Below are 27,215 nucleotides of genomic sequence, written 5' to 3' on the forward strand. Positions count from 1 at the left end.
TTATTCATCAGGCTTTATCACACAGAATTAATAATTTCACTTGATAATTGGTAGGCATTGGGGAATATGACTGGAGCTGCCCACAGAATACAGTAGTCCCCTCTCCTAACAAAGATGCTAAGGCGGACTGGCATACTTGATATTGCGTTATTCTGGACAATCTGGGGGAGTTTAGCACCGAGGAGCCTTTTACAGCAGAGACTGTAAGGGCATACAAAGTGCACAGTATAAAGAAAATGTCGTTCAAGACACTTCACGAGTGTGTGATTTTCTGCTGCGCTGACAGCTGATCATACATAAAAGTATGAAAATGGACGCAGCGATATTATGTCAAAGTAGTTGCCCGTTTCGGCCATTACTGTTATCATTTAATACTCGATCCTCTGTCTCAGCAGGGAGCGTGGAATTGAATTACGTTTTTCCAAAAGCCACCTAATGGATTTAAGGATCATCGTGTCTGCAGGGATGCAGGGCAGCGCTCGACTTGACCACATGCTCTACGCCTGATGCGACGAAACGTCAGAGAACATTGGATAATCTAAACGCACATCGCACTGACACACACACCTGCTGCCAGTGAAGCAGCGCACTGTGGACATTGGACCCTGTGTAACTGTGAAATGTTTTAAAGGAACATTAGGAAGGTGTTAATATTACATGAAACCTATTACCTTGTGTATCATTAATTACACTGTCACACCTAAAGTATTGATGTGCAGAAGGTACAGTATAAGGCAATAATATGCAAAACTGTGCCATTATGTGAATACCCCAGTGTTTTCACAATCATGGCGTGTCACATTATGATCTGAAAACAGCCTAATTCTCTCTGAGGTTCATCTATTGGAAATATATGGGAAAGTTGGGAAACTGTAGTCTGGAAAGAATATTAATATCACCCAAAAGTGTGTTGTATATCTTCTGTGTGGTTTGATTGGATGAGTAATTGGGTGGAAGGATGAATGATTGAGTGTGGAATGCATAAACAATAGCCAGTATCGTGCACCACAGCAGTTGATTGTTTGTTTGCTATCATCACAATGACCGCAGACAGGCCAGCAGTATTCATGTGAACTGTAATAGAACGGCAATGAGTGCGTGGTATAATAGCATAGCCATATGCACGCATATGGATCAGAATACAGAGAAGATGAAGAGACACTAACAAAATTAATGTTTCGCTGTTGTGTCCATGACAAGGAAAGAGAAGGGGAAATTGTCCTGTTTTGAATGTGACACAATGAGAAATGTGCTCATCTTGACTTCATTATCACAAAAGGATCGTTCGATTTGGAATAACGCATAAGCCTTTTGTGTGACTGAGAGCAGGCCAATAACAACCTGTCACGGCTGGTGCTGACGGAAGAGAACGCCGGAGCCACAATGAGACGTGTCAGCCTGAATGGGGATCTACTGTAGCTCAAGCTATGTTTCACTGCAGTCTCTTTGTCCCCCGTAGAATGGTGAGAATTGTTGGTTTGGAGCGTCATGCCTACTCCCCTTCAAACCGTAGTGCTCTTTGTATGTCCGTCGTTCTTTTATATGTTCTGAACACCTTTGATCGTGTGGAAAGCACCAAAAATATAGTATTTTCATACATAAATGATTTGGATGAAGTCTGTCAAGATATCAAGGCTTCTAGTTATTGCCGATATTTAGTTTCTGTTACTACGTTTGTTTGGTCTGTATTGAAAGTTATGATCCATTCTTTCTTTTCTGGAATATATTAACAGTATTTGACTTTAGAAAATGGCGAGAGGAGCCTCTGACTTTTAAGTAAACATCCATTTCCCCTGACTGCGGCTGACTATTTCCACTAGTTTACATCATCAACCGTGTCCTTCTGCTGCGCTGCCTACCCTGACATCACCTGCTTCCCAGCCACCACAAACACCACCAACTCTGAGGACAACATGACCCTGCCAGGCAGAGAGAGAGGGAGGGAGGGAGGGAGAGAGAGAGAGGGAGGGAGGGAAGGAGATAGAGAGAGAGAGTGAGGGAGAAAAGGTGAGGGAGGGCGAGAGAAAAAGCGAGAGAGGGACTTGTCTGTCAGACACACTGTGCCCTCTGTCCTCCCGTTTCTTTCTTTTCTTTTTTTGTTGTGTCGCTCCGTTCCCTCGTTCCCCCCATTACCCCGTGGCACACTTCATATTTGGACGGAATTAGCCCCACAGGTGTCTTCGGCCGCCCCGGCACAGCGGGCCGCCAGGGCTCCTGCCGCGGCGCCCGCAAGTGGCAGCCTGCCAGAGGGGCTGTTATTTTTACTGCTGTTGATAAGGCCTGCGCTAGCAAGGGATGCGCCGGTGGCAGGGAGGAAGAGAGAGGGAGGGAGAGAGAGAGAAAGGAAGAGAAGGAGAGAGGAAGATGGAGAGAGGGGGAGGGAGAGAGAGGGGTGGGTGGAGGGAGAGAGGGGGGGTGGAGAGAGGTAGGGAGAAAGAGGGAGGGAGGGGTGGAGGGAGGTAGGAGAGAGAGGGATGGAGGGAAGAAGAGAGAGGGAGGGAGCAAGAGAGGGAGAGAGATAGAGAGAGTGGGGTTGACGGTGACACAATTAAAAGGTTCAAGGCTTCAGAAATGTTGGTGGCATCATTACTTTAGCAATAACCCTTTATGGTTCACTGCCATTGGGGTGATCACCAGCACGGGTCACAGAGTCATCGGAGAGTTTTGGTCTACTGTGCTGTCCTACCGCTAATGAGCGATCTCATAGTAAGTGAGTCTACAGATCTTTCTCTCTCCAATTTGTTGTAAAATAATGTATCTCTGTGGGAAAACACACAACCGTGCTTCACTGTAGGCTTAGTGTAGTACCAAACTTCGCACATTATTAACATGCAAAAGTCATACAAGGGCTTTTGTTCTGCTGACAGAAACTAAACATCCATGATGGTGGAGAAACATATTTTTTTTTGTACTAAGCAAATGGAATATTTAAGCAGTTCCCAAAAAAAATCATTACAGGCCAGACTCTTTTTTTATTTTTCATTTTTTTCCTCCGCACAGTGAAAGCTTTGTATTCCCTCTCTGCTGATGTCTTCATATGCATGACTTAAAAAAGAGACTGGGTGAGAGAAACACGAAGCGTTTTTTCCCCCCGCCGCCTTGTACTTTTTTTCCCACAAGCGCTATAATAAAGAACTTGCTGCCGCTGGAAATGAAGGAAGTTCTCTTTGTCATTTCACAGTTCTCTTGTCACTACTGTGCCTTTGGGACATCTCCGCAGAAATGGGGAGGCTGTCCCAAATACTTTTTTGTAGTGTTTCAATTCTTGCCAGCACCATACCAGCTCAACTACACTTTCTCAGTAATGATAACTGTAGCACTCTGTAGAAGTTTTTTGGGAGAAGGTGGGGAAGGGGGGGGGGGTGGGGGGGACTTTGATTTGGCACCCTAGAAGTACATGGTGAGACACACACACACACAGACACACACACACACACACACACACACACACACACACAGAAAAACACAGTACTGTATGGTTACAGTTTCTGCTTGAATAAGCAAACTAAGACAAGTGATAAATGACAGGGCTTGCGTTTGGCTAAGTGCATGGTGGGGTGTCAGACAGTGTTAGGGAGCGTCTGCAAATGCCAGGGTCATTAGGCAAACCCATGTGGGGCGAGGGCAGGGGCACAGCCAGATCCCTGAGATGTGACCTTATCAGTGGTCCCCAGGCTCACTCTCAGCTCATTAGTGCTGTGGTCACACAATCACCACTGAGTGCTGTAAGACGGATATACACACACACACCTACACACACAGAGAAAGAGAGAGACACACACACACACATGCACACACACACACACACACACACACACACACACACACACCACTCAGAAAAGCACAGCACAGCACAAACATGTCAATGTCAATATGTCAATGTCAAAGTCATTTTACCCTTGACAGAGTCGAGACAAGATGGACAGAACAGGTATTTTCATGCTTATCTTTTCATCTTTCATATTTTCTTTGCTGTGATTTGCCGACCAAGCCAGTAACGACACGATGTTTCATCAGAAGACTTATCTGCGGGTAAAACAAAGTTTAGAAGTATTACATCGCAACGGTCTCCATGTCAACACCTTTAAACATGCCACGTTAATGTGCTTTAACGTTTCCCGACTTTTAGGAACCTGCTACTCACCACACACACCAGCCAAAAAGATGATTTTGATTTTGATTTGTGTGTACTGATGTGCTGGCTCGCTGATTAAATTCCGGATACAAGTCGCTCTGCTGATACATTTCTCATCATTATATTCTCCTCCAGCTCATGATCACACCGTGTGTCTCTGTTGAATCACCACTACAAAGAGTGATTTTTTTTTTTTTTTGAGCGTTTGACATTTAAAATAAATATGTGCTGGCATCAGGGCCTTCATCCCTGTTCAATTACCTCTGAGCGCTCGGCGGCGCCCACACCCAAACTCTCTAAGTGACTTCAAGGAGGCCACTTTCTCACAAGTTGTGTGATTTATTAATGCTCAGCCCTAATTGCCAGGTCATATCCATCATTAGACATGCGATACAGGGGTGAGTGCTGTTGCCAAATGGTACGAGAGAGAGAGAAGAGAGAGAGAGAGAGAGAGAGAGAGAGAGAGAGAGAGAGAGAGAGAGAGAGAGAGAGAGAGAGGGAGGGAGGGAGGGAGAGACACTGAGAGCATTGCAGCTGTCAGGAATGTCACTATAGGTCTCAGCCCCAGGGCCAGCTGGGCTTGAAGAAAGCTCTCACGCCACGTGGATGGATGTTACTGATACCACCCTGGTGCTCTGCCAGAGATGAAGACGACTGATAGTGAAAGATTGCGCTTTCGGGGAAGAGCTAAGAGAAACGAGTATTGTTTTTTTTTTCTTATTATTTGTATTGTTCTTTGTTCTTCTGCTACAAACTGTTCCCATTATGTTATTAACTTGAGGCACAGAGGGCTGGAACAGTGTGTGATAGTTTAGGGCAAAAGAGCTCAAATAGCTTTGCGGCTAACGTAAGTTCTCCACAGGAACTGGACAGAACATTGACACCAGAGAGACTCAGTTTTTGCAACTTTTTAAGGCCTGATTATCCTTCTTCCTCCTTAAAACAACAAAAGATAAAGGTTTTGAATAGAGGTCATATCCTGTTAGCGCCACGTCTAAGGTTGTTAGCCTCGACGCTGGAGTCACTGCAAGTAAACAAGTTGTTTCTTACATGGCCCAGGGTAGGACTCTATTAGTCAAGGCTAATGTCCGCCCGGAGAATAGCTTCTCTTTGGCATCCAAATTAGCGCTAGAACAAAGGCAGCCTTGGGTTAACTCTCATCCGCTCTGTTAATTGGCCTGTGTGGGGATTGCAGCTCTAAAAAGGACTCAGATCTTTGCAGTTCTTGGCAGTGGGCAAAATGTGCCCTATCAGAGAGAGAGAGAGAGAGAAAGAGAGGTGGAGGTTGGAATCACGCTTGTGTGTGTAAAATGCAGTCAACAGTGAAAGCACACACACACACGTAAACACAAACACACAAAGCATGCACAGGCCATACAGTACACGTATAAAGGCGGTCAGTGTTTTTTTCTTTTATGCTAGCATGAAAGCGTAAACACTGGCATAGCAATTTGTCTTCCTCTGACAACAGTGCCCTGGTATTTGTCAACTTAACGTCTCTGCTCACGGCACCCTGAGGTTACTTCATTCTAGGTAGCCTACACAATTCCTCAGGCGCTATGGGGCTGTGGCACAGCAGCAATGCTGCACCTGGGTAGGGCAAAGGAGGACTGGGTGCACGCGCATTCACCTGACCTAGTGGGCAGGGGTGCAATATAGGGGTCGAGCTAAATCATCCTGGACATTGGCCTTTGGACATTCCAAGGGTTGTAGTAGTAAGTAAAAACCTGTTTTGGGTTCAGAGCTGTGTCAGAAGACATATTGTAGGCATGAAATGCATAAAGAAAATCATACGTTTCCACAATGATTGCAAAGACATACCAGGCAGTGTGTAGTCCATCATTGTTAAACTAGATTTGCAAGTGTATTAAACTACATTCAGAAGATTGTGGGGAAACACCAATTACAATAGATTAAGTACAGTATATTTACATTACAATCTGACAGCTGGTACTGTGGCCAACATGCCAGCAATTAGAGTTGTTGATATACGAAGTGTTGCCTTTAAATTGCAGTGGAGTAAAAAAACAGCTAAATCTGTTTGTGTCTGTGTGCGTGTACTGAGAAGCAAGAGGCAGGAGAGAGCCACACACTACGCTACGGGCGGCAACGTATCTGCTTTGGGTAGGCTAACAACACACAGGCTATGGATTTTTTTTTTTTTTTTTGGTGGACAAAAAAAATCCGGATATCACAGTGCAGCTGAAACGCCGTGCTGGGTAAGATGTGAAAGCTATTGGATATGTATGAAGAGACGGTCTTAAAATTGTACACCACAATCCCCAACGAATACAAACATACAGAACTATACATCTGTGGCTGTATGGCCGTGCGCGTATCGGTTACCGGAGTCCAGGCGGTGCGCCGCGCGTCAAAGACAAAACGAGTTCCCGGGAAATACAATACAAAAGTCTATAACTTTAAGACAGGAAGCTCTCGGCGTCCACATTATCTCAAAGCAGTGCAATTATCCGAGCTCCAGCTGGTTGAATCGATTTATGCAGCCTTTTCAAAATGGCAGGGCCCAATTACATTGCGACTGCTCCTACAGAATTGTCTCTTTCCTCTCCGTGCGCCAGTGACCGCCTGAATCAGACAGTGACATCGCGCAAGACTGACCGTTTGTGGAAGAGCTGGACCGGCCCCTTGTGCTTGACGCTCCAGCATCCCTCTCCGCCAATCAGCGCCACCTTCCACCTCCCTTTCTTACCCCCCACCCCCCCCAACCCATGTGATCATAACCAGACTCCTAACCTGCTGCTCACATTCAGTGTGTTTGTGTGCGGAGTAGGTTGTCAGGATGGAAAAGAGTGCGGCCGTATGACAAACTCATTGCGCTGCTGGAGCGCTCACAAACAACAGACCTCTGACAGCGGACATCTTCAAAACCAGTGGATGTAACAATAACTTTACCGACTGTCTTCGCCGGGATACCTTCTTTTTCATTTGTTCTTTTTGTGTTTTTGTTTTTTTACTTTACAAATCCCGCCTGCGTTTATTTTGCCTTCTGTTGTCAAGCATCCTACCTGCTTAACTCCTTTGGCTAACTTCCCACCTCAGTAACCCGCCATCCCACCATCGCTTCTTTCCCTCAGCATCCCGATTCAGCTCTCCTACACCGCTGAACCAAGTCGCTTCGGGCGGATCCGTGGGTTACTCTTAACATCGCTTCATGGGGAACGCGTACTCCATCGGAAAATGTCCCTCTTTTGGCTGCTAAGCTGTCCTCCGAAGCTGCCAGCACAAGCCCGGGAGTTGTCGGAGCGTCTCTGTGAATTATCCCCTATTCTCCAGCGTGTTCGGGGGACGCCGCTGAACTGAGATGGGTCTCTCGGCAGCGGCGCCACAGGAGCCCCGACGTCCGCAGCAGTGGAGCAGGATTATGGGAGAATGGATCTGGATCACAATCATTTCGTTTTTCGCAGCTCTTCCCGTCCAGCAACTTCGTGCTTTTCCGTCTTCATTAAGCGACTGTCAGACGCCTACGGGATGGAATTGCTCCGGTAAGACGCAAAGGCAACCGCTCACCTTATCACAGTAATTAATTTGAACAGTGTCCTCGGGGCCTGGTATATTTGATTTCGCCTGTTCAGGTTTTATAAAACGTATCATGACCACTAATGTATTCAATGCTTTTTGAAACACACACGTATGCATAGCCTAATATCTCTCTCTCTCTCTCTCTCTCTCTCTCTCTCTCTCAAACACACACACACACACACACACACACACACACACACACACACTGCTGCGATTTACAGTCAGCCAGTTGTGCAAGAGGCACAGTATCTGTTGCCAAGAGGTGAGGATGCTTTATATGCCACACGGCAGGATGAGGTGAACAGTAGCTTAAATCCACGGAAATGCCAGCAGCCACCACAATTGAATAAAAGTAAGAAGTTCAATGCATTTATACTCTTGGTTGGGCACCGTTAAAAAAAATACCGTCACAGTATAGCATCCACTTTTATGGGGAGGCATTTCATGTCTTTCTCTGAAGTCTCCTCTGACAGTGAAACAAGTTTTCACTAGTCACCTCACAGCCTCTCGCTCCTCCTGATCTCCTAGACTGCTCTTAGGGAAAACGTTTTCTGAACTTCCACTCAAGAGGCCTACATTTTAATGGTGCTATTCATTTAACGGTAGGCTACATTTCGCCACGGACTTCTTTTTTTTGTATCGTTTGTGGATTTGAATAGCCTTGCCTGCTGAGAAGAAAGTTCCTTTCCTTTCTCCATGCCAAACCCTCACAAATAACCTTTACAATGGTAGCCTAGAACATAATTTACTGCTTTTTACTAACAGTGTTATGGCCAACCTCCTTCCCTGGCAACTGAAAACAGACCTGTTGCAGTGACGCAGGCAATATGTTTTTTAATACACATTTATGCTGTCTTATGCTTCCGTTAATTAATTAGGGTAGCCGTCCGTATAGTATCCTACACATATTATGAACTGCAGGGTTTCCTTCAGTCGCGCATTAGAACGAAACGAGGCGAAACGTGGGCTGTGACATAAATGAATGCGACAAGGAGTGTATTGAGAAAAGAAAAAAACCTTTGTGAATAAAAGCCTGTTTCAGTGTTGAACCGATTCGACAATTTACACATTTGTGATGCCACTGATGTTGGCTTTGCTTTTGTGGTTGACAATGGCGTTACCTGTGGTGTCAGAGGAGATAACTGGAACATGGGCACGACCTAATGGTAATGGTAGACTGCTTTAATTTGTGAGTCTTTATTATGAAGCCTTTTTTTTACTGTATGCTAGTATTACTTCTGGTCTTTTGGCATTAGGCAGTTGGCTTAGCATGCTGTGTTGTCTTTATAAGACTTTGAGTAGACTAGATTATTGCATTGATCAGTTGTAGTCTAAGACAAAATACAACAAAAGTGATCCTCTCAATATCCCCCATTAAATCATAATGTGCCTCACAAATAAGGTGTAATAACAGTTAGTCTTTTTCACACGTTTCCCTCCATACAATGTTTTATGGAATTGTAATGCATTCAGTGGAAGCTATTCAGAGGAACTAACTTTAGTTCTAACTTATTCAGTGAATTTGTTCAGTAGACCAATTGATGCTGCCAATGATCTAGACAAGGTGTCCAAAAAGAGACTTCAGATGTTGTAGAAATACCTGAGTGTTTTGTCAAGTTTTTGTTTGTTTGGATGTTAGTGCTTCCACACAAGTCTACGTTACATAATATCCGCTCCAGGCATACTGGTCCACTGTCCTCAGAACCCACAGAGAACAAACAGTTTTCAAAGCACAGTCCTTACAGTCCGAAAGAGTCGGTGTCACTGCAGATATTGTTAATTAGCTCGAAAGAATTTCTGTGAATTTTAATGAACAGAATGAGCAGTGTAGGATAAGGAATTTAATGGTGGGGAATATGGATTGCAAGAAGTGTGTAACTTTACGGATGAGGATTCTTATGTAAAGGCAGTGGGATAGAAGTGGAAGGGAGCTTGTGGAGCATTACACACACTATCTGCCATGCCTGTAAGATCTGTTTTTTTGGCCAAATAAGTGGCTCAATGCTTTATTCTTTATTCAGTAGCATATAAACATTACCTATTGAATATTTGATATTTGCCAGCTTGTTTTCTTTAATTATTCAATCCGCTGCAATCTCCTCGTGCGGCAGTGAGTATAGGGACTAGAACAATCGGCTGAACGCCCCGATACCGTCACGCTTTGGCATTTGGGTCTCATTTGGACTGCTGAGTCAAACCTACAGCGTTTCTGTGTTGCGGTGATGAATGTCTTGTGCCTGCTGCTGCTGCTGCTGCTGCTGCCGAGCAAATGATGAAACCAGACAGTGTCAGGCTGGAGCGGCACGTTTCACATCACGTTTGTCTAATAGGGGAAAACAATCATTTGGGGCTAATGCATTTGGGCTCTAACAGCCCATTTATGGCCTTCTAGCAAAGCACAGTGTGTGTGTGTGTGTGCGTGTGTGTGTGTGTGTGTGTGTGTGTGTTTGGTGAGTTGTTGTTGTTGTTGTTGTTGTTGGTTGGTTGGTTGGTTGGTTGGTTCATGGTTGGTTGGTTGGACTTCATGGAGATCTCTTATTGTGACATGCAGGCACAAGGACAGGTCTGCATTCAAATTCTGCAGGGTTTGTTCTATTCTCTAACCTAATGAGAGACCAGGGCATCGCATATTTGCCCTTTTTTGCGGATGTGTCACTGTGTAGACACTGACATGAAGTAATTTGGAAACATGAGGCTAACTGAAGCACTCGCATTGTTCACGAGTGATAAAAAGCATTGCCTTAACAATCTACTGTGTCGGATGCTCATACATCAGCTTTGATTCTTGCTTAGCAGACACTCTATGCAGTGTGTACATTATGTACATTCTCACACACCAGAAGCTGCCTAAGGATGATGTATATGTGTGTGCTTCTCTTCGTCTATATTGCACCTGAGCAGTGACATTTCTAGATCGTTCTAGAACCATATGTGGCGGTGTTCTTAAGGTATGAAAAATATTTTATGAAGCTACAGTACGTACAATGAAAGCTATTTTTAAGCGTCTGGCTTTGCATTGGCATCTCTGCAGACTTCTCAGTGATGTCTTCGATCACAGAACTTTTTCTAACTCTCATTCGAGATTTAATATATTGTCATTTTTGCAAAAAATATAATGTTTTAGAGTTAAATGTATTCATTAGGGTAGAGCCTAATCTGCTGGACATGTTCAACCTTCTGTTGCGATTTAATGTGTTTTTATATATTATTTTAGATTTATTCACAATATCTACAGTAGGCCTAGGTAATTTCATATACCAATGAGGGGAAGATAATATATTATTGTGTTATATTCATGCTCTCTAGTGTAAAAAGGTATTTGTCTTTGGATGACAAAAGATAGACGTTGCTGTTAATATAAAGATTATTAATCAAATATGCATTATGCAAAACATAACATAAATGAATAAGTTTAGAGGTAAAATGAAGGGATGGGTTGATGTTTTAGCTGGTGGTGTTTTTGCAACCAACAGCAGAGAGCTCATTGTATAGTTATGTTTAGTGTGTGTGTTTAGTGTGTGTGTTTAGTGTGTGTGTGTGTGTGTGTGTGTGTGTGTGTGTGTGTGTGTGTGTGTGTGTGTGTGTGTGTGTGTGCATGCGTGCGTGCGTGCGTGCGCGCGTGCGTGCGTGCGTGCGTGCGTGGTGTGTGTGTGTGTTTGTGTTTGTAGTATTTGTCCAACTTTGTGTGGCATTTACAATATAAGAAAGAAAGCTCACTGAATTTGAGCTAGCACTCTTTTATAAGCTCAGTGTGTACCGTGTGGCTTCTGTGTGTGTGTGTGTGTGTGTGTGTGTGTGTGTGTGTGTGTGTGTGTGTGTGTGTGTGTGTGTGTGTGTGTGTGTGTGTGTGTGTGTGTGTGTGTCTGTGTGTGCTTACAGTATATCAGCAATCCGTTGTTTTACCCTGAAGAGCTTTGTTACTATACGCAAAGTAGCTCTTACTACAAGCAAAGTTAAATACGGAGTATCTCTTTATTGCGCCGTTGGATATGGAGCAAACTTGCGGACGTGTGTGACTTCAGCTGGCTTCTTCACTGATCCTCAAGTTATGATCCTCCAGCCTCAGGCCACTCCACCAAGCGAGTTATTAGCGCATCCTGTCACCCTTGTGCAGCGTATAGCTCCCCGGGACCTTCGGTGCAGTTCAGTTCTGTGTTGTTGTTTGTTTTTTTAAAAAAAGATTATGTCTGTGTTATTTTAATGTCAGTTCTACTAATGCCAACTGACCTGCAGTATGTTACAGGCTGACTTATCGAAAGACCCATATATGGGTTGGTTGAGACTCGTGAGTCAGACAGACTAGTTTGGTCAGTCTGTTGTTAGCTGACTTTTTTCTTGAATAGGTTAATTAGCTGAAAGGGTGTTGATACTGACACAGAGGGCTTTAATCATTAGGAGGTAGGTATCCCATAATAGTCCCCCGGCTTTTCTATTCTTTTCTTTTCTATTCTTTCTCAGGTTGTTATTTCCAACACATGGAGCATGTAGCAATTACAGCCTAATGGTAGAGCAGAAGAGGCACCCGTTGTCAACAGCTACTGTAGCTGCTGTGTGTACTGTACTGTACATGCAAACGTAATGGAATTCATCAGGCCAGTCAATATGCATAAGCGTTATGCCACACTACAAAACAGCCGTCTCTCCACACACACGCATCTCGATGTTATCTCTGGTTAATACAGACAACGGCCTTCATGCGTCCCGCTGTAGGTTTCAATTAGCTGGTTCAACAATGGCAGTTTTGGGCACCAGCCTCTGCCAAGAGTCTGGTATTAAGATGAATCAGTGAATAATGCGAGCTATTATTAGCCTTGCTTGAAGGCATCTTTTCACTTCTTCTTCTTTTTTTTTTTTAACTCTCTCATGTAAATAATGAATTTATTTCCTTTGCTTTTCTTTTTTTTCCCCTCTCGCGCGCTGAAAGAACTGACAGGAGTTTGGAGCGAAACACAAAGACAGCTGAGGGGTACTTAATAATGAATGTCTCAACAAAGACAGTTTCTATCACTGCATGTGCAATTGAAAAAATAAATAAATAAATACAAGCCCCTGCTAGCAGCCACGATGCTGTGATCCCTGCCCTCCAAGTCAGAGTACTCTTTTAAGGTGTGGCCGCTCTCAGGAATACTTCACACATTTTCTCATGCTCTTCAATTAAATGGATAGCTTTTTTTCCCCGCCTGTAGCAGCCGGTAACATGTCTTTTTTTCGGAGTTAAGTGTAGTTGTCAGCACTCCGCCAGGCTGAAGGAGCCTGAGGCGTATGCATCATGTTTAGGGGCCACGGGCAGCCTGGCGAGCACTGACACAACATCACTGAGGGCATTTGCTGCCTCCTTCCAACCAGCTGCACTGCTTCACACCACTCGGGAAGTGTGTGTGTGTGTGTGTGTGTGCGTGTGTATGCGTGTGCGTGTGTGATGTGCATGTGTGTGCATTTGTGTGTGTGTGTATGTGTGTGTGTGTCTGCGTGTGCGATGTGCTTGTGTGTGCATTTGTGTGTGTGTGTGTGTGTGTGTGTGTGTGTGTGTGTGTGTGTGTGTGCGTACGGGGCGAGGTTGATTGCAGGAGGGCTTTGGGGTGATGGAGTACCAGGGAGGACCTCACTCGCAGCCCACCTCGCCTCTGACAGCCGTGTGCTGGTGGTGCCAGCTCCTTGGAGGTCCCTCGCCATTCTGGTGTCGCTCAAGCCTGACGCTGCCCCCTTTCTCTCTCTCTCTCTCTCTCTCTCTCTCTCTCTCTCTCTCTCTCTCTCTCTCTCTCTCCGCCAGGAGGGATTGAGGGGTGGGTCGGGGTGTCTCCTGCTAAGTGCCTCTGACCAACCATGTAATCCCAGCGCCTCGGTCGGCCATACGCAGAGAGAGGTGGCTGAAGAATGCGTTGCCGTGCCATGCCGCGCATTGCTAAGGGCCAGATGTCTACGTCTATTACTGCAGCCTGTTTACATAAACTAAACCACGGAGCTCGCTCTAGACATAACAAGCGACTCTGTCTTAGGGCACAGGGTTTTTTTTTTTTTTTTTTGGAAAAGACAAAAGCAAACAAATCAGATTGATGGTGGGGGTGGGCGGGCGGGTGTGGGGGGAGGGAGGGGGGGGGATTTTTGCATGTGTGAGGAAGCGATGCACCACTACCATTTATGGCTCCCCTTGCACAGCGCACAGAGGAACGAGAGAAGAGAGAAAAGAAAAGAAGGGAAAAAAAGCATTTCCATGTCAACACTGGCTGAGTCCCGAATCAATGCTCAGAGGCAGCCTTTAAGGGCCCAAATGATCCCAGACTCCAGCCCCGCACACACACACACACACACACACACACCCACACACACACACACTCACACACTCACACCCACACGCATACCTCCTCACTGCGATCCCGAGTCCTTGGATAATTGTTTTAATTGGAATGCTAATTAGGCATGCTGGTTACGTAAGGATGCTCCACGGAGCCTCTGGTCCCACCCTGAGCAGGAACCTGGGGGAGAATGAGACGTTCTGGGGGAGAGGGGGCGGGGGCGGGGGCGGTCGGGCAGGCCAGTAACGAGCAGTGGCCTCATTCCCTCTCACTCTAAAGCCATGGAGGCTACAGCCAAAGCACACTCTATGACCTCTAACCTGACCTTCAGAGGGCCTGACTATACTGAAAATACAAACAAGCAATAAACAATAGCATATTTGATGAAGCTAATAATGCGATATTGTATATTCAGATTTGATTCGAGTCAATTTGCTCCATATCATTGCCGCACAATGCTTACACTTATTTGCATATTCATTACAGAATGCTATTTAAGTTATTAATGTATTATAATGAGTATAAATTATATTTGTTGTACCCTGAACTAATTACTGTTATAATTGTTTATATGAAATATGCATGCATGGAGAATATTTCCATATAAAATGTGTCTAAGTAAAGTCTGTAGCTAAACACAGTGCTTCTTGAGTACACTGAGACAGACATGGAGATGATAATGACTGGAAGACTGAGAGAGGCCCTCAAGTATGTTCTTGTTAACTGACCCCAGCAATTCCATCTGAATGGCTTGCCAGAGCATTTAAGGCCATTTATGTAGAGACCTTCGCTGACGCCGGATTAGCGTCTCTCAGCACAGTTCTGAAGGCCTCTATTGTCCATTGTTTCTCATTCCATTGAAGTACAGCGGCACAACACCAAATTTGGCTCTGCACTAAAAAAAGACTATTTACCGTCTTCGCAGCGCCCCTCATCTACGCTGACGATGTCCTGTTATTAATCACATGATCAGTCTGTTGATATGATGCGCTTTGCTATTGGCAGGTTATGAGGACACGGATCCGGATACTGATCTCTTCTTGTGTGACACCAACTCATGCAAGTTTGATGGGGAGTGTCTTCGCATTGGGGACATTATAACATGCATCTGTGACTTCAAGGTAAGAGAGCACTGCTGTCACTGCTGTCATTCAGGGCCTTTTTTTTGCAGGCCGAGAGATTGTGTGTTTGCCAGTTTTCATTGGACTTTGCGTCCTGTTCAACATATCAAACAACTGCGGACATATGAAAATTGATCATGTGTATTTTTTATATAACTGCAATATAGCTATATTTTCTGATGGTAGCCATTGTTTGTTGAAAAGAAGACACCCTGTTTTAAATGACCTTGGGTGATTATTTTGATTGTTAATGTTGTGCTGGAGATAGCAGGCGTGGATATAAAATCATGTGCTGTGCTGTTGGCTTTCTAAAGCCGATCTCTCCCTCTTCATGTTCCTCTGTTTAAGTTTTGATCTATAGAGAGAGAGAGAGAGAGCGAGAGAGAGAGAGAGCAAGAGAGAGCAGGAGAAAGGCTCTTTATGCACAAATCTGCTGTGGAAATCACGCACGAGAGCCTTCGCAGGCTCTTGAAAATGAGACGCGGTTATTGCGAGAGCCTCGGCGACAAACACTTTGCATTGTCTACCCGGTGCCGCACGGATTATTTATCTTGCCAAATGGAATTGACTCTCGCATTTCCATATCCCTGTCTCTCTCTCGGGCCGGGGATGTGGATATACAGCGGAGGGCGGAGGATGGAGAGCGGCGGAGGGTGGTGGTGGTGGAGGTGTGCGGTTCGGCTGGGGTGGGGCGGGGATCTCAGATCATCTGCCTAAGTTTGGTGGAAACGCGAGCGCATAATAGCACTTCCGCAGCTCCAACGCAGCAGACAGACACTCGATCAGGCGGGCTATTTTTAGCCTCCACTCTTGTGCAGGGGCAGCATTGGTTTGCCGTGCCAAGATAAATGACATTACCTTTATGCTTTTCAGACTGTGATATTTCAGACACGCTCAGAGACGACGCGTCTCGTCTACCGGGATGGAGAGTGCTGCTCCTCTCTGGGTAGTGGGTCACAGTGTTTTTTATTTCGGACTTAATGCTTAATGCCCTAATGGAGCTGCCCATGCGGGAGTCACTCACTGTGTGTGTGTGTGTGTGTGTGTGTGTGTGTGTGTGTGTGTGTGTGTGTGTGTGTGTGTGTGTGTGTGTGTGTGTGTGTGTGTGTGTGTGTGTGTGTGTGTGTGTGTGTTTGTGTTGTGTGTGAGTGTGTGTGTGTGTGTGTGAGTGTGTGTGTGTGTGTGTGTGTGTGTGTGTGTGTGTGTGTGTGTGTGTGTGTGTGTGTGTGTGTGTGTGCGTGCGTGACTGTGCGTGTGTGCGTGTGTATATGTGTGTGCATGCACCATGGATACGCATATTAACATATTAACGTATACACGTATGTATTCCACTGCATGCTCTGTGCCTCTACACATATGGCCGTGTGCACTCGCGTCCTTGTTTGTGTCCCAGACCAACGTCAGCCTATTTAAACTCATTAGTTACCCTTTCCCTGATTTCATTAACAAACTGCATCCATCCAACTCCAGCCAGGATGTAGGGTGGGGGGTGGGGTCGAGTTGGGGGGGGGGGGTGGGGGCGGGTGAGGGTTCGGCCGCTTGGGAGAGGAAGCATTGGTCCTCACAAAGACGGGCACAGCGTTTTGATCTGTGCATGAATGGGCATCATTCAGGCTCTGACGCTCGGGCGAAGGCTGTTTGCCCTCTGCACACTGGCTCTTTGACATGGCCGCCGCGCCCGTCCGCGGATCCTGACCGAGCGTGACCCTCTCGCTACGCTAATAATAACAGTATGATAACATTAAGCCTGTGAGGGCTGTGTGAGGGGGGGGGGGGGGTTAGGGTGGGATCCTCGTCTGTGCGGCTGTGTGGCTATACGCCGACGTGGTGTGTTTATCGTGGCTCTAGTGGCAAGGCACTCGTGTGCGGTCGGTCGTGTGTCCGGGCCGATTTGTGTCTTCGTCTCCGACGCCCGCGGGCCGGGCTTGACTTTGCTGGAGTCCTCCTCCTCGGCGCTGTCGGTGGGACTGCAGTTGTCTTTTCTGGCTGAGGAGGCTTTTGATGGAGCGTGCCACCGCCACGGCTGCGCAGCGTCGACCCAGTCGAGTGTGGATAAAGGGGACGGGCTGCTTTCTGCTCAGTTGGGTGATAAGCGCCTTTCGCGACGTGTCGAACCCCGGGTTTTTGAAACTTTCCTCTTCGAAAACTTTAGCGATCTGGTTGGCCGATTGCTGTTGAGTACGTATATATGTCTGTTTTTGTGCTCTCTCTTGCTTCCCCTCCTCTCTCTCTCTTTCCTACTCTCTCTCTCTCTCTCTCTTTTTCCTTCTCTCTCTCTCCCTCTCTCAACAGTCGGTGGACTGTCATTTTCCTGGAGACTCAGCCTCACGCCTCGTTCAAGCTGTGCCAGGAATTGGTATTAGACGAGAGGAAACAGGCTCAGGCAGGCTCAGACGAACGGGCAGCAGAGAGAGCGAGAGAGAGAGAGAGAAAGAGAGAGAGAGAGAGAGAGAGAGAGAGAGAGAGAGAAATAGAGAGAGAGAAAGAGAGAGAAAAGAGACACGAGAGGCGCACGGCATGCGTTAGGGCACCGTGTCCTTCAGAGCCATTCGCATCCCCGTTATAAATCGGCATTCGGGGCTGCGGTGCCGAACACTCACTACCACCATCCTCACCACCACCACCGCCACCCCCCCCCCCCCCCACCACTGCTGCCACCACCACCACCACCACTGCCACAACCCCCAGCACCAGCGCTGCAGAGCCAGGGCCATACGGCAGCAGCAGACGGTCCCGAGGGGTTCCAGTGGGCCATCATCACAGCTCGCACTCGCGCTGCAGCCCTCATTACATACATTTGCATGTATTTCCCAGCCCAGCAACAGTGAATAGGCTGCATTCAGAGGTGCTGGGTGCTGTTTTTACCCCTCCCACCCCCCCTCACCAGAGAGGCGCACAGGCTGAGAGGGCACCTGGGGACAATCCCCCCCCCCCCCCCACCACCACCTCCCCACCCCCACACCCCCAATGGCAGGTGGAGAGGTTGAGATTATAGCAGCTGAGAGATTCTTTTTTTTCTTTGGCTTCTTTTTCTGTCTTTTCTTTTCTCTCTCTCTCTCTTTCTCTCTCTCTCTCTCAGCATGACCCTCAGTGTGGGCCCTGAGTGGCTGTGTAGCGTGGCACAGCTCTCTCTCTCTCTCTCTCTCTCTCTCTCTCTCTCTCTCTCTCTCTCTCTCTCTCTCTCTCTCTCACGACACTCAGCCTTTGAGCTGTTTTATATCATTTCAATACTCCATAGGCTTAAGTGTCTTCATCCACGTTTAGCTCTGGAGAACAGAGTGCAGATTGGCCCTGAGGGGGTTGATAGCTCTCTAGAGTCATGTAAATGGTTCTGTAATCTGTTGGTACTTACCTGCTCCGGATCTATGCACACTCGGGTTCTCGGTTCTTGGCTCGCACTTCACCTGAACCCAGCTCTAGCAATGGGCCGTGGCTCTGATTCTTTGGAAGAACCGGTGCTTTAGCGGCAGGATCTGATATAAGAATAAATGCAGCGTTAAACTCAAGTCTCCCCGGACTGACTGGTGGTGTTTTGATATCCGTTGTGTACATTTGTGCGTGGAGAGATTTGTGAGATTTTTTACCCTTAAGGCGAGATCTCGAGCTGCGATCCAAAGGGAGTGCCATTTTCAAATCACAAAACGCGGAAATGGCACGTCGCGGAGCAGCACGTCGTAGGTTACGGCTCCCGGGGGCCGAGAGTGTTTTTATTTTCCAAAGCGGCGTGATCGCCACGGCAGCAAAACAATGACTCCACCCGCCCCACGACCCTCCACCTCCACTCCCCAGTGAGGGGCCGCAGGGTTGGAGGGTGGAGGTGGGGGTGGAGGTCGGGTGGTGCTGTTATATGTCAGGATCGACTCAGTGTAAACCGGACCCCACCAGCAGCAAGAACACTGACGCAGAGGGCACCATTATGGTCGTGTGTGTGCTTGAGTGTGTGTGTGTGTGTGTGTGTGTGTGTGGGGACGGTAGCATCTGTGTCAGCTCCTCGGCGGCCGATGTCTGCGTGTCCCGGCCCGACCTGTCAGGCACCATTACGGCGGAGCCGTATCTCCAGCCCAACGCGCAGGACCCAGGAGCCCCCGAGAGGAGCAGCCAGTCTCACCCAGCTCCAATCAACAGCAGCCCCCGCCACATGAACAGAGGGAGAGAGAGATGAAGAGAGAGACAAAGAAGAGGGAAGGAGAGAGAGATGGAGAGAGAGATGTAGGGTGAGACAGAGGAGGGAGAGAGAGAGACAGAGAGAGAGAGAGAGAGAGGAGGGAGAGAGAGAGAGAGAGAAGCCCAAGGTCCCTCCTCCCATCCGAGCGACCCCCCCCCCCATCCGCCACACACACATACCACATACACACACACACACACACACTCACACTCACACACACACACACACTCATGTCGGCCCACTCCCCTGTCACACCGCTCCGACTGACGCATTATGGGAATGCAGTTTGTCACTCTGTCAGCCGACAGCAAGGCACATCTCCGTCTCAGGGTGGAGAGGATGCATCATCCACAGAGACACCGAGCAGACTCTTTTTTCCACTCTCTCCTTGGAGTAGCATGGCGCTTATCTGTTTTTTCCTCTCCCTCCATCCCTCCCTCTCTCCCTCCCTCTCTCCCTCCTTCCCTCCCGCCCTCCATCCATCCCTTCTCATTCTCTCCTCCTCCCCCTTCCCCCTCCTTCCACACACACACACACACACACACAGTCACATTGAAGACTGTCACAGATAATGTAAATCTCCTGGGGAAAGCGCAGCTTTAGACTAAATTCACCATCTTATGGAGCAGGAACATTCTCCTTTCCTGGAGGTGACAATTCCAATGAGTGTGTGTATGTGTGTGTGTGCGCGTGTGTGTGTTTCTGTGTGTGTGTATGTGTGTGTTGTGTGTGTGTGCGTGTGTGTGTGTGTGTGTAGCTATATATGTTTGTGTGTATGTTAATGTGTGTGTGTGTGTGTGCGTGTATGTTAGTTTGTGTGTGTGTGTGTGTGTATGTTAAGCTGTGTGTGTGTGTGTGTGTGTGTGTGTGTGTGTGTGTGTGTGTGTGTGTGTGTCCACCATCATGGCTGTGCTGTGCTGTGTCTCCTCTCTATGCCATGCCACGGTGGGCAGGAGCGCGTGGTGTCCCCTGATGCGGAGGAGAGGCGGGGCTGACTCATGACTCACGGCGGAGCAGGAAGTGTGCATTCTCTGAGTAAACAGTAATCCCTCCCCCGGGCGCCAGGTCAATGCGTCCCCCCCGGTAGAAAGCTAATGATCTGACAAAAGCTCCCCGATTTTCTGCTGCAATCCTCTAAAGCCCCCCACACCCATCCCATCAAAAGCCTCATGAAGCCCGCCCCCCCCCCCCCCAAACACACACACACACAGACAAATGCGCTCACACACACACACACACACACACACACAAACACACACATCCATGGACCATGTCAGTAGCATTTCGTTCGGCATCCATCAGGTGCAACCGTGAGCAGGGCATCAGTGTGCATCTTCCCTGTGCCAGGAGACGTTAGCCAGGGCTGGGGAAAGGGGATGAGGAGACTACCCCCCCCCCCCCCTCCATCTCTCCCTCCATCCTCCACTCTTTGGCCTGGAGCCACAGGTGCTCCCTCCCCATGAGAGAGATCAGTGAGTCAGCCGCGTCTGTAGCCCCCCCCCCCCCCCGGTCCACGCTGGGCTCTGGATGCCACCGAGGCCTGTTTGATCTGTGCTAAGAAGTGACAGGGGGAGACTGGGTGAGGTGCGGTGTGTGTGTGTGTGTGTGCGTGTGTGTGTGGGGGGAGGGGGGGAGGGGGGAGAAGAGATGGGGCGGTGCAGAGAGCAACACGCTCGGCGCTGAGCAGTGAATCAGACCGTATCTCCAGTCGCCCCGACATTTGTTGCTAGTGATAAAAATGTTGGTTTGCTGCGTGCATGTGATGAAATATGTCATGAAATAACTGTATATGTGTTTGTGTGTGTGTGTGTGTGTGTGTGTGTGTGTGTGTGGAGGGAGGCAGAATTTTTGTGGGTGGGTGTGATAGCGTGCATATGTCTGTGTGTGTGTGAGAGAGTGTGTCTGTGTGTGTGTGTGTGTGTGTGTGTGTTTGTGTGTGTGTGTGTGTGTGTTTGTGTGTGTGTGTGTGTGTGTGTATGTGTGGAGGGAGGCAGAATTGATAAGTTGTGGGTGGTGTGTGATAGCGTGCATATGTGTGTGTATGTGTGTGTGTGTGAGTGTGTGTCTGTGTGTCTGTGTGTGTGTGTGTGTGTGTGTGTGTCTGTGTGTATTATACCCCATGGTCCCATTGAAACTAAAGCAGAGTTCTTTTTAATAATGCTGGTTTCTCAAGTTCTTTAAAGTATATGTGGATAGCCCTAAATTGAAGCTTGGGAATACCCATATGAGCTTGGGAATACCCATATGAGCTTTCGGCAAATTTGGAATTTGCTCTGCAGATCCATCTGGCCAAGAGGACACTGAAGCCCATTTCCAATGTCCTTAAAACAGGGGCATGCAAAAGCAATCGCTAATCCGGCATGGCCATACTGTATATTTCTTTGGGATTGTTGCGCCCCAGCTGGAAGTCATAAGTCAAAGAACCTTTTCCAGACCCGACTCCCAACTGTACAATTGTGAACGTGGTCCCAGGCTACCTAATTCATTGTTCAGCTTGGCATTTTTTGACAATAGAAGTGGCGAATGATGATTGAATGAGGAAAATTATATTCGTGGACGAATTTATGATGGGAAATGATGTTGGCCTTGAGGCAATAACTAGCTTTCAGGCTCATTTCTCATGGAAAAAAAGAGTGAAAGAAGGAGGGGGAAAGAGTGAAAGAAAGAAAGGATGTGATAAAGTTATCTTGTTCTCTTGTTGTAAGTTAGAGTGATTAGATCTCGAACTCGGCTCAGAAGAGAGTGAGCGGTTGGGTAGAGTGAGAGAGAAGAGAGAGAGAGTGGGAGAGAGGAAGAAAGAAAGAGAGGGGGAGAGAGAGAAAAAAGCAGAAAGAGAGACAGGGGGAAAGAGAGAGAGGGCAAAAGAAGAGGAGAGGAGAGGAGAGGAAATGAGAGGAGAGAGTTGCTTGAGTTTGGCATGTGCTCTGCTGGGAGAGAGAAGAGAGAGAGGGAGAGAGAGGAAGAAAGAGAGAGAGCGAGAGAGAGAAAAAAAGGGAAGAAAGAGAGACAGGGGATAAGGGGAAAGAATGAATGGGGAATGAAGAGGAGAGGAGAGAAGAAGACAGAAGAGGAGAAGAGAGGAGAGGAGAGGAGAGGAGAGAAGAAGACAGAAGAGGAGAAGAGAGGAGAGGAGACGAGAGGAGAGGAGAGAAGAAGACAGAAGAGAAGAAGACAAAAGAGGAGACGAGAGGAGAGGAGAGTAGAGAAGAAGAAGAGGAGAAGAGAGGAGAGGAGAGGAGAGGAGAGGAGAGGAGAGGAGAGGAGAGGAGAGGAGAGGAGAGGAGAGGAGAGAGTTGCTTGAGTTTGGCATGTGCTGTGCTGGGCCTGCTAACCTGGCTCCCTGGCCCAGTGTCTTACAGGGTCTTACACGGCTCCTCTGCCTTTTATCTCCGTGTTTATCTCCGTCTGCAGCCTGTTCTGCCTCTAATTGCTCGCCTCTCGTCTCCACACACACACACGTACCCCTGCTCCACCACACACACACACAAAAAAAACCTTCCTCCATGAATTAGTCAGAGGTGCTGCCAACTTGAGACACACACACACACACACACTAAGACACACACACACTAAGACACACACAGCAGCATGGTGGATGGATCCATAGGAGGGCGTAGGAATTAAGGGATGGATGGATAAAAGAGTGAAGGTGGGGGTGGGTGGAGGTGATTAACCGATGCTTCGCGAGTAGAGTAGAGACTAGAGAGAGCAAAGATCGAGCTCCGGCGATTGGCTCGTGCGGCTGTGCGGCGGTGGCGCGCCGTCGTGAGTCGGCCGTGTGTGAGAGAGAGAGAGAGTTAGAGAGAAAGAAAGAAAGTGTGTGTGTGTGAGAGAGAGAGAGAGACAGAGAGAGAGAGAGAATGAATGTGTGTGTGTGAGAGAGAGAAAGAATGTGTGTGAGAGAGAGAGAGAGAGAGAGAAAGAGTGAGAGAAAGAGAGAGAGAGAGATGATATGACAGCATCGGTGTGAAGTGAGAGGAGGTTTGGTGTGAGGGGGCTGTCATGTGTTGTGTCGCGGTCCCACGTCAAGGGCAGCTCACTGAGTGGACTGTCGAGGTCCGGGCAGGAGCTGGCTAGCTTTTATGAGAGTGCAGAGTTTTTTGCTCTGTGTGTGTGTGTGTGTGTGTGTGTGTGTGTGTGTGTGTGTGTGTGTGTGTGTGGTTAGGGGGGTTCAAGTGGTGAAGGCATGCTCTTGGCCAGCCTGGGCAGAACCAAAGCCACAGCAGCCCCTGCAGGCGATGCGGGGAACTGCAGTGTTGCCCGGAGGAGAAATGAGAAGTTATTGGAGATTGGAGAGATGTAAGCAGTCTACCCACGCTTTCTCTTGAACACACACACACACACACACACAAGCACACACACACACACACACACATACTGTACACACACACACACATAATTAAAAGACACACATGAAAGTAGTGTGTGAGTCTCTGCACATAAAAGGCGAGAAAGTCACAAAAAAGTCACAGGCGAGATGCCCAGCAGGACTGCTCCATTGAGCATGTTGGATTCACACAGCGTATTGCTATGGGAGGTGTGTGTGTGTGTGTGTGTGTGTGTGTGTGTGTGTGTGTGTGTCTGTGTGTGTGTGTGTGTGTGTGTCTGTCTGTCTGTCTGTCTGTCTGTCTGTCTGTCTGTCTGTGAGTGTTTGTGTGTACAGTATGTGTCGGTGGGTGTGTGAAGGAGAGGGAGAGAGAATATGTAAGTGTTTTTTATATGTGAATGTTTATCTGTCTGTTTATGTGTGTCTGTTTACCTGTTTGTGTGTGTGTGTGTGTGTGTGTGTGTGTGTATGTGTGTGTGTGTGTGTGTGTGTGTGTGTGCGTGTGTGTGTCTGTGTGCGTGTTGCAAGCCCACTGCTGGTGGGGGGCAGGTGCCAGTTATAATATGCCATGTGAGCTGTGCCCCCAATGCCCCGGGCGCCCACCCACTGCCATGCCTTCTGGCCCTGCGCTCACACCCTCAGTGTCAACCCAAATCACCCCTGTCTGTCCCTGTCCCCAACTCCACCCTCTGGCCATCTGTCTCCTCCGGCCAGTAAAGCAGCCCTCCACCCATCAACCCAACCGCCCAGCGATACCCTCCACCCATCTACCCAACAACCCAGCCATACCCTCATGCTCTCAAACAGCCACCTCCACCCACCCATCTACCCAACCACCCATACCCGCATACTACCATACAGCCTCCTCCACATCTATCTACCCATCCACCCATCCATCTATCTATTAATCTATATCTGTCTATCTTTCTATCTAATTATCTTTCTATCTATCTACCTATCCATCTATCCACCCATCCATCCATCCATCCATCCATCTATCCATCCATCCATTCATCTACCCATCCACACTTAGGCGTAAACATGGGGGCTGGCACTGGAGTGTGTGTGTTCTACACTCTAGAGAGCACGACACAAGACACAGGCTGCCTTCATAAACACTCCTCACGCGTTGTTGAGTCGTATTTATTTACGTTCTCCACCGTGTCTGTTATCTTTTAATTCTTTTCCCAAGCTTTTGCAAATTTAATGTTCTCTCTCTCTCTCTCTCTTCTCTTCTCTCTTCTCTTCTCTCTCTCTCTCTCTCCCTCTCTCTGTCCCTGTCTCTCTCTCTTAATTGGTTTTCAGACCTGCTCGATTCACAGCAGAAAGGCAAAACAGCCGTCTCTGGCCCCTTTTATCTTCTGCCGCTTGCCAACCTGCTCAGGCATCTCCACTGCTTAGAGGAGCAGAATTCCCATAGTTTACCACCCCTCCTCTTCAGGGGTGGAGGTTTTAATACCCCGCTCTCCCCTCAGGGGGCAAATTCAAAAGATGAAAACTGCAGGGGCTGGAGCCAAGAAGGCAAAAAAAAAAAAACAGGCTCCTTTCAAGACAACCCCGGGTCCTACAGGGCATCTTGCTCTCTGTTGCATCACGGAGGCACAGCTACCTCCGATATAAAGCGGCCAGCTATAGAACAACAGCAGGGTTTCGCAAACATATAGCATGCGGCTTCCCATTATTGTCTCATCTCTCTCCTCTCTCTCTCTCACTATCCCTCTCTCTCTCTCTCTCTCCATGTTCTTTTCCACCTGGTCTTCCAGGTTTGGATTCCCCCCCCCCCCCACACCCATCTCCCAGATTCCTTTCACTGTATGTCGTTCCGCTCGCCTCTCCCACTGGGCTTGGCACGGTGGTATGGGTCCCTCGCAGACATTGCAATCACCTCGGGCTTTTTGTAGTGGCGGGGGGCCTCTAGCAATAGGTCCTTTCACGTCGTCTGTTTATGCGCATATTTACATTTTCATGACTTGCTCAAATTGTGGCTCTCCGCTTGGTGCCTGGTCCCTGCTATTCCATTGTCCTGCTACCACTCTCTCTCTCTCCCTCTCTCTCTCTTTTTCTCTTTCTTTCTCCCTCTCTCACAGTCTTCTATTCTCCCCTCCCTCTCTCATGTTCCCCTTGCTCGTTCACAAACACTTAGCGTAGCTAATGGTTGAAGCGTTTTCCTTGCTATGTGTCCTTCAAAAACCACATGCATTTCTTCTGCGAGTCTTTTAGACCTCACTTCACCCTTCACTGTATGTTTTTTTTTGACTCTCCTCTGCAACCATAATGTACTTTAGTTATTTCTTTCTTTCTCTCTTTCTTTCTTTCACTCTCCTCTGCAACCATAATGTACTTTCTTTCTTTCTTTCTTTCTTTCTCTCTTTCTTTCTTTCTCTCGCTCCTACACAAATGACGCTCTTTGCTTTGTGCTCCGGTGGGGCCTGCATGCTGGTCTCGGCCACAGGAGTGTTCCCGCTGCTTTATGGGGCCTGTCATCAGACTTACAGAGTGGCTCTGCGCCGAGGCCTGGTGGGATCCGAGGCCGTGGCTTATTGCAGGGGCTCACGCCGACGGCAGGGCACTCAGCGTGCACTGTCCACACAGCCCAGGGAGAGGGGGAGGAGGGAGGGAGGGAGGGAGGGAGGGAGAGAGGGAGGGAGGGAGAGGGAGAAAGATGGAGGTAGAGAGAGAGGGTAAGATGGAGGAAGGAGAGAGAAAGGGAGATGGAGGTAGAGAGAGAAAGACTGAAGGAGAGAGGAAGAGGCAGAGGTAGAGAGAGACAGAGATAGAGTAAGTTGGAAGGAGAGATGGAGGTAGAGAGAGACAGAGAGAGAGAGGAGGAAAGAAGGAGAGAGGGAAAGAGAAAGAGCACATGGCCTTCCACAGGCCCTGCTAGAGCACCAGTAGCCTGGGGGATGCCTCCAGTGGCATCTTATACACACACACACACACACACACTCTCACATGACCTCTCACACAAACATTAATTCATACTTGCCGTGGTGCTCCCCCATGAGTGTATGTAGAATTATCATAAAGTCCAAAAATACCTGCGTGAGCGTGTGCATCTCTGCTCCACTTCTGTCTGGCTGGCCCTGCCACTCCATTCCACTACATGGATGCAGTGAATGGGTGCTCTCTACAGCCATGCACACACACACACACACACACACACACACACACACACACACACACTGAGCTGAACACACACACATACACTGAGCTGTACACACACACATACACTGAGCTGAGCACACACACACACAAACTCACATACACTGAACTGAACACACACACACACACACACACACACACACACACACACACACTGTAAGCTCAACACACATGGACCCACACACATGGAAACCTGAATGGTCTCAAGGTGAGAGTGAGAGAGAAAGAGAGAGAAAGAGAGAGAGAGAGAGAGCAAAAATAGCGGTTTGATTTTTTCTCTGTTGGAGATGGTGACATTACTGTGTGTGTGTGTGTGTGTGTGTGTGTGTGTGTGTGTGTGTGTGTGTGTGTGTGTGTGTGTGTGTGTGTGTGTGTGTGTGTGAGCTAATATTACTGTCAATGCTGAAAAATGACTTTGAGCCATGTAGTTGTTTTTGATCAGGTGACTGAGGTGGTAGGTCGAATGCGTACC

The 27,215-nt window shown here is 47.9% G+C and overlaps 1 protein-coding gene across 4 annotated transcripts in view; it reads left to right on the forward strand.

The window, feature by feature from the left end:
- The first annotated feature begins 6,921 nt into the window (after positions 1-6,921).
- Positions 6,922-27,215, forward strand: part of tmeff2a (transmembrane protein with EGF-like and two follistatin-like domains 2a) — a 68,807-nt gene continuing 48,513 nt past the window's right edge. For all 4 annotated transcript variants that reach the window (XM_062534441.1, XM_062534443.1, XM_062534442.1 and 1 more), the window contains exons 1-2: positions 6,922-7,638; positions 14,974-15,089. In XM_062534441.1, coding sequence (XP_062390425.1) covers positions 7,458-7,638; positions 14,974-15,089 — 297 coding nt within the window. In that variant the 5' untranslated portion in view covers positions 6,922-7,457. The remainder of the gene's footprint in view (positions 7,639-14,973; positions 15,090-27,215) is intronic.

This window comes from Sardina pilchardus, chromosome 4 (genome assembly GCF_963854185.1).
Source record: "Sardina pilchardus chromosome 4, fSarPil1.1, whole genome shotgun sequence".
NCBI lineage: Eukaryota > Metazoa > Chordata > Actinopteri > Clupeiformes > Clupeidae > Sardina > Sardina pilchardus.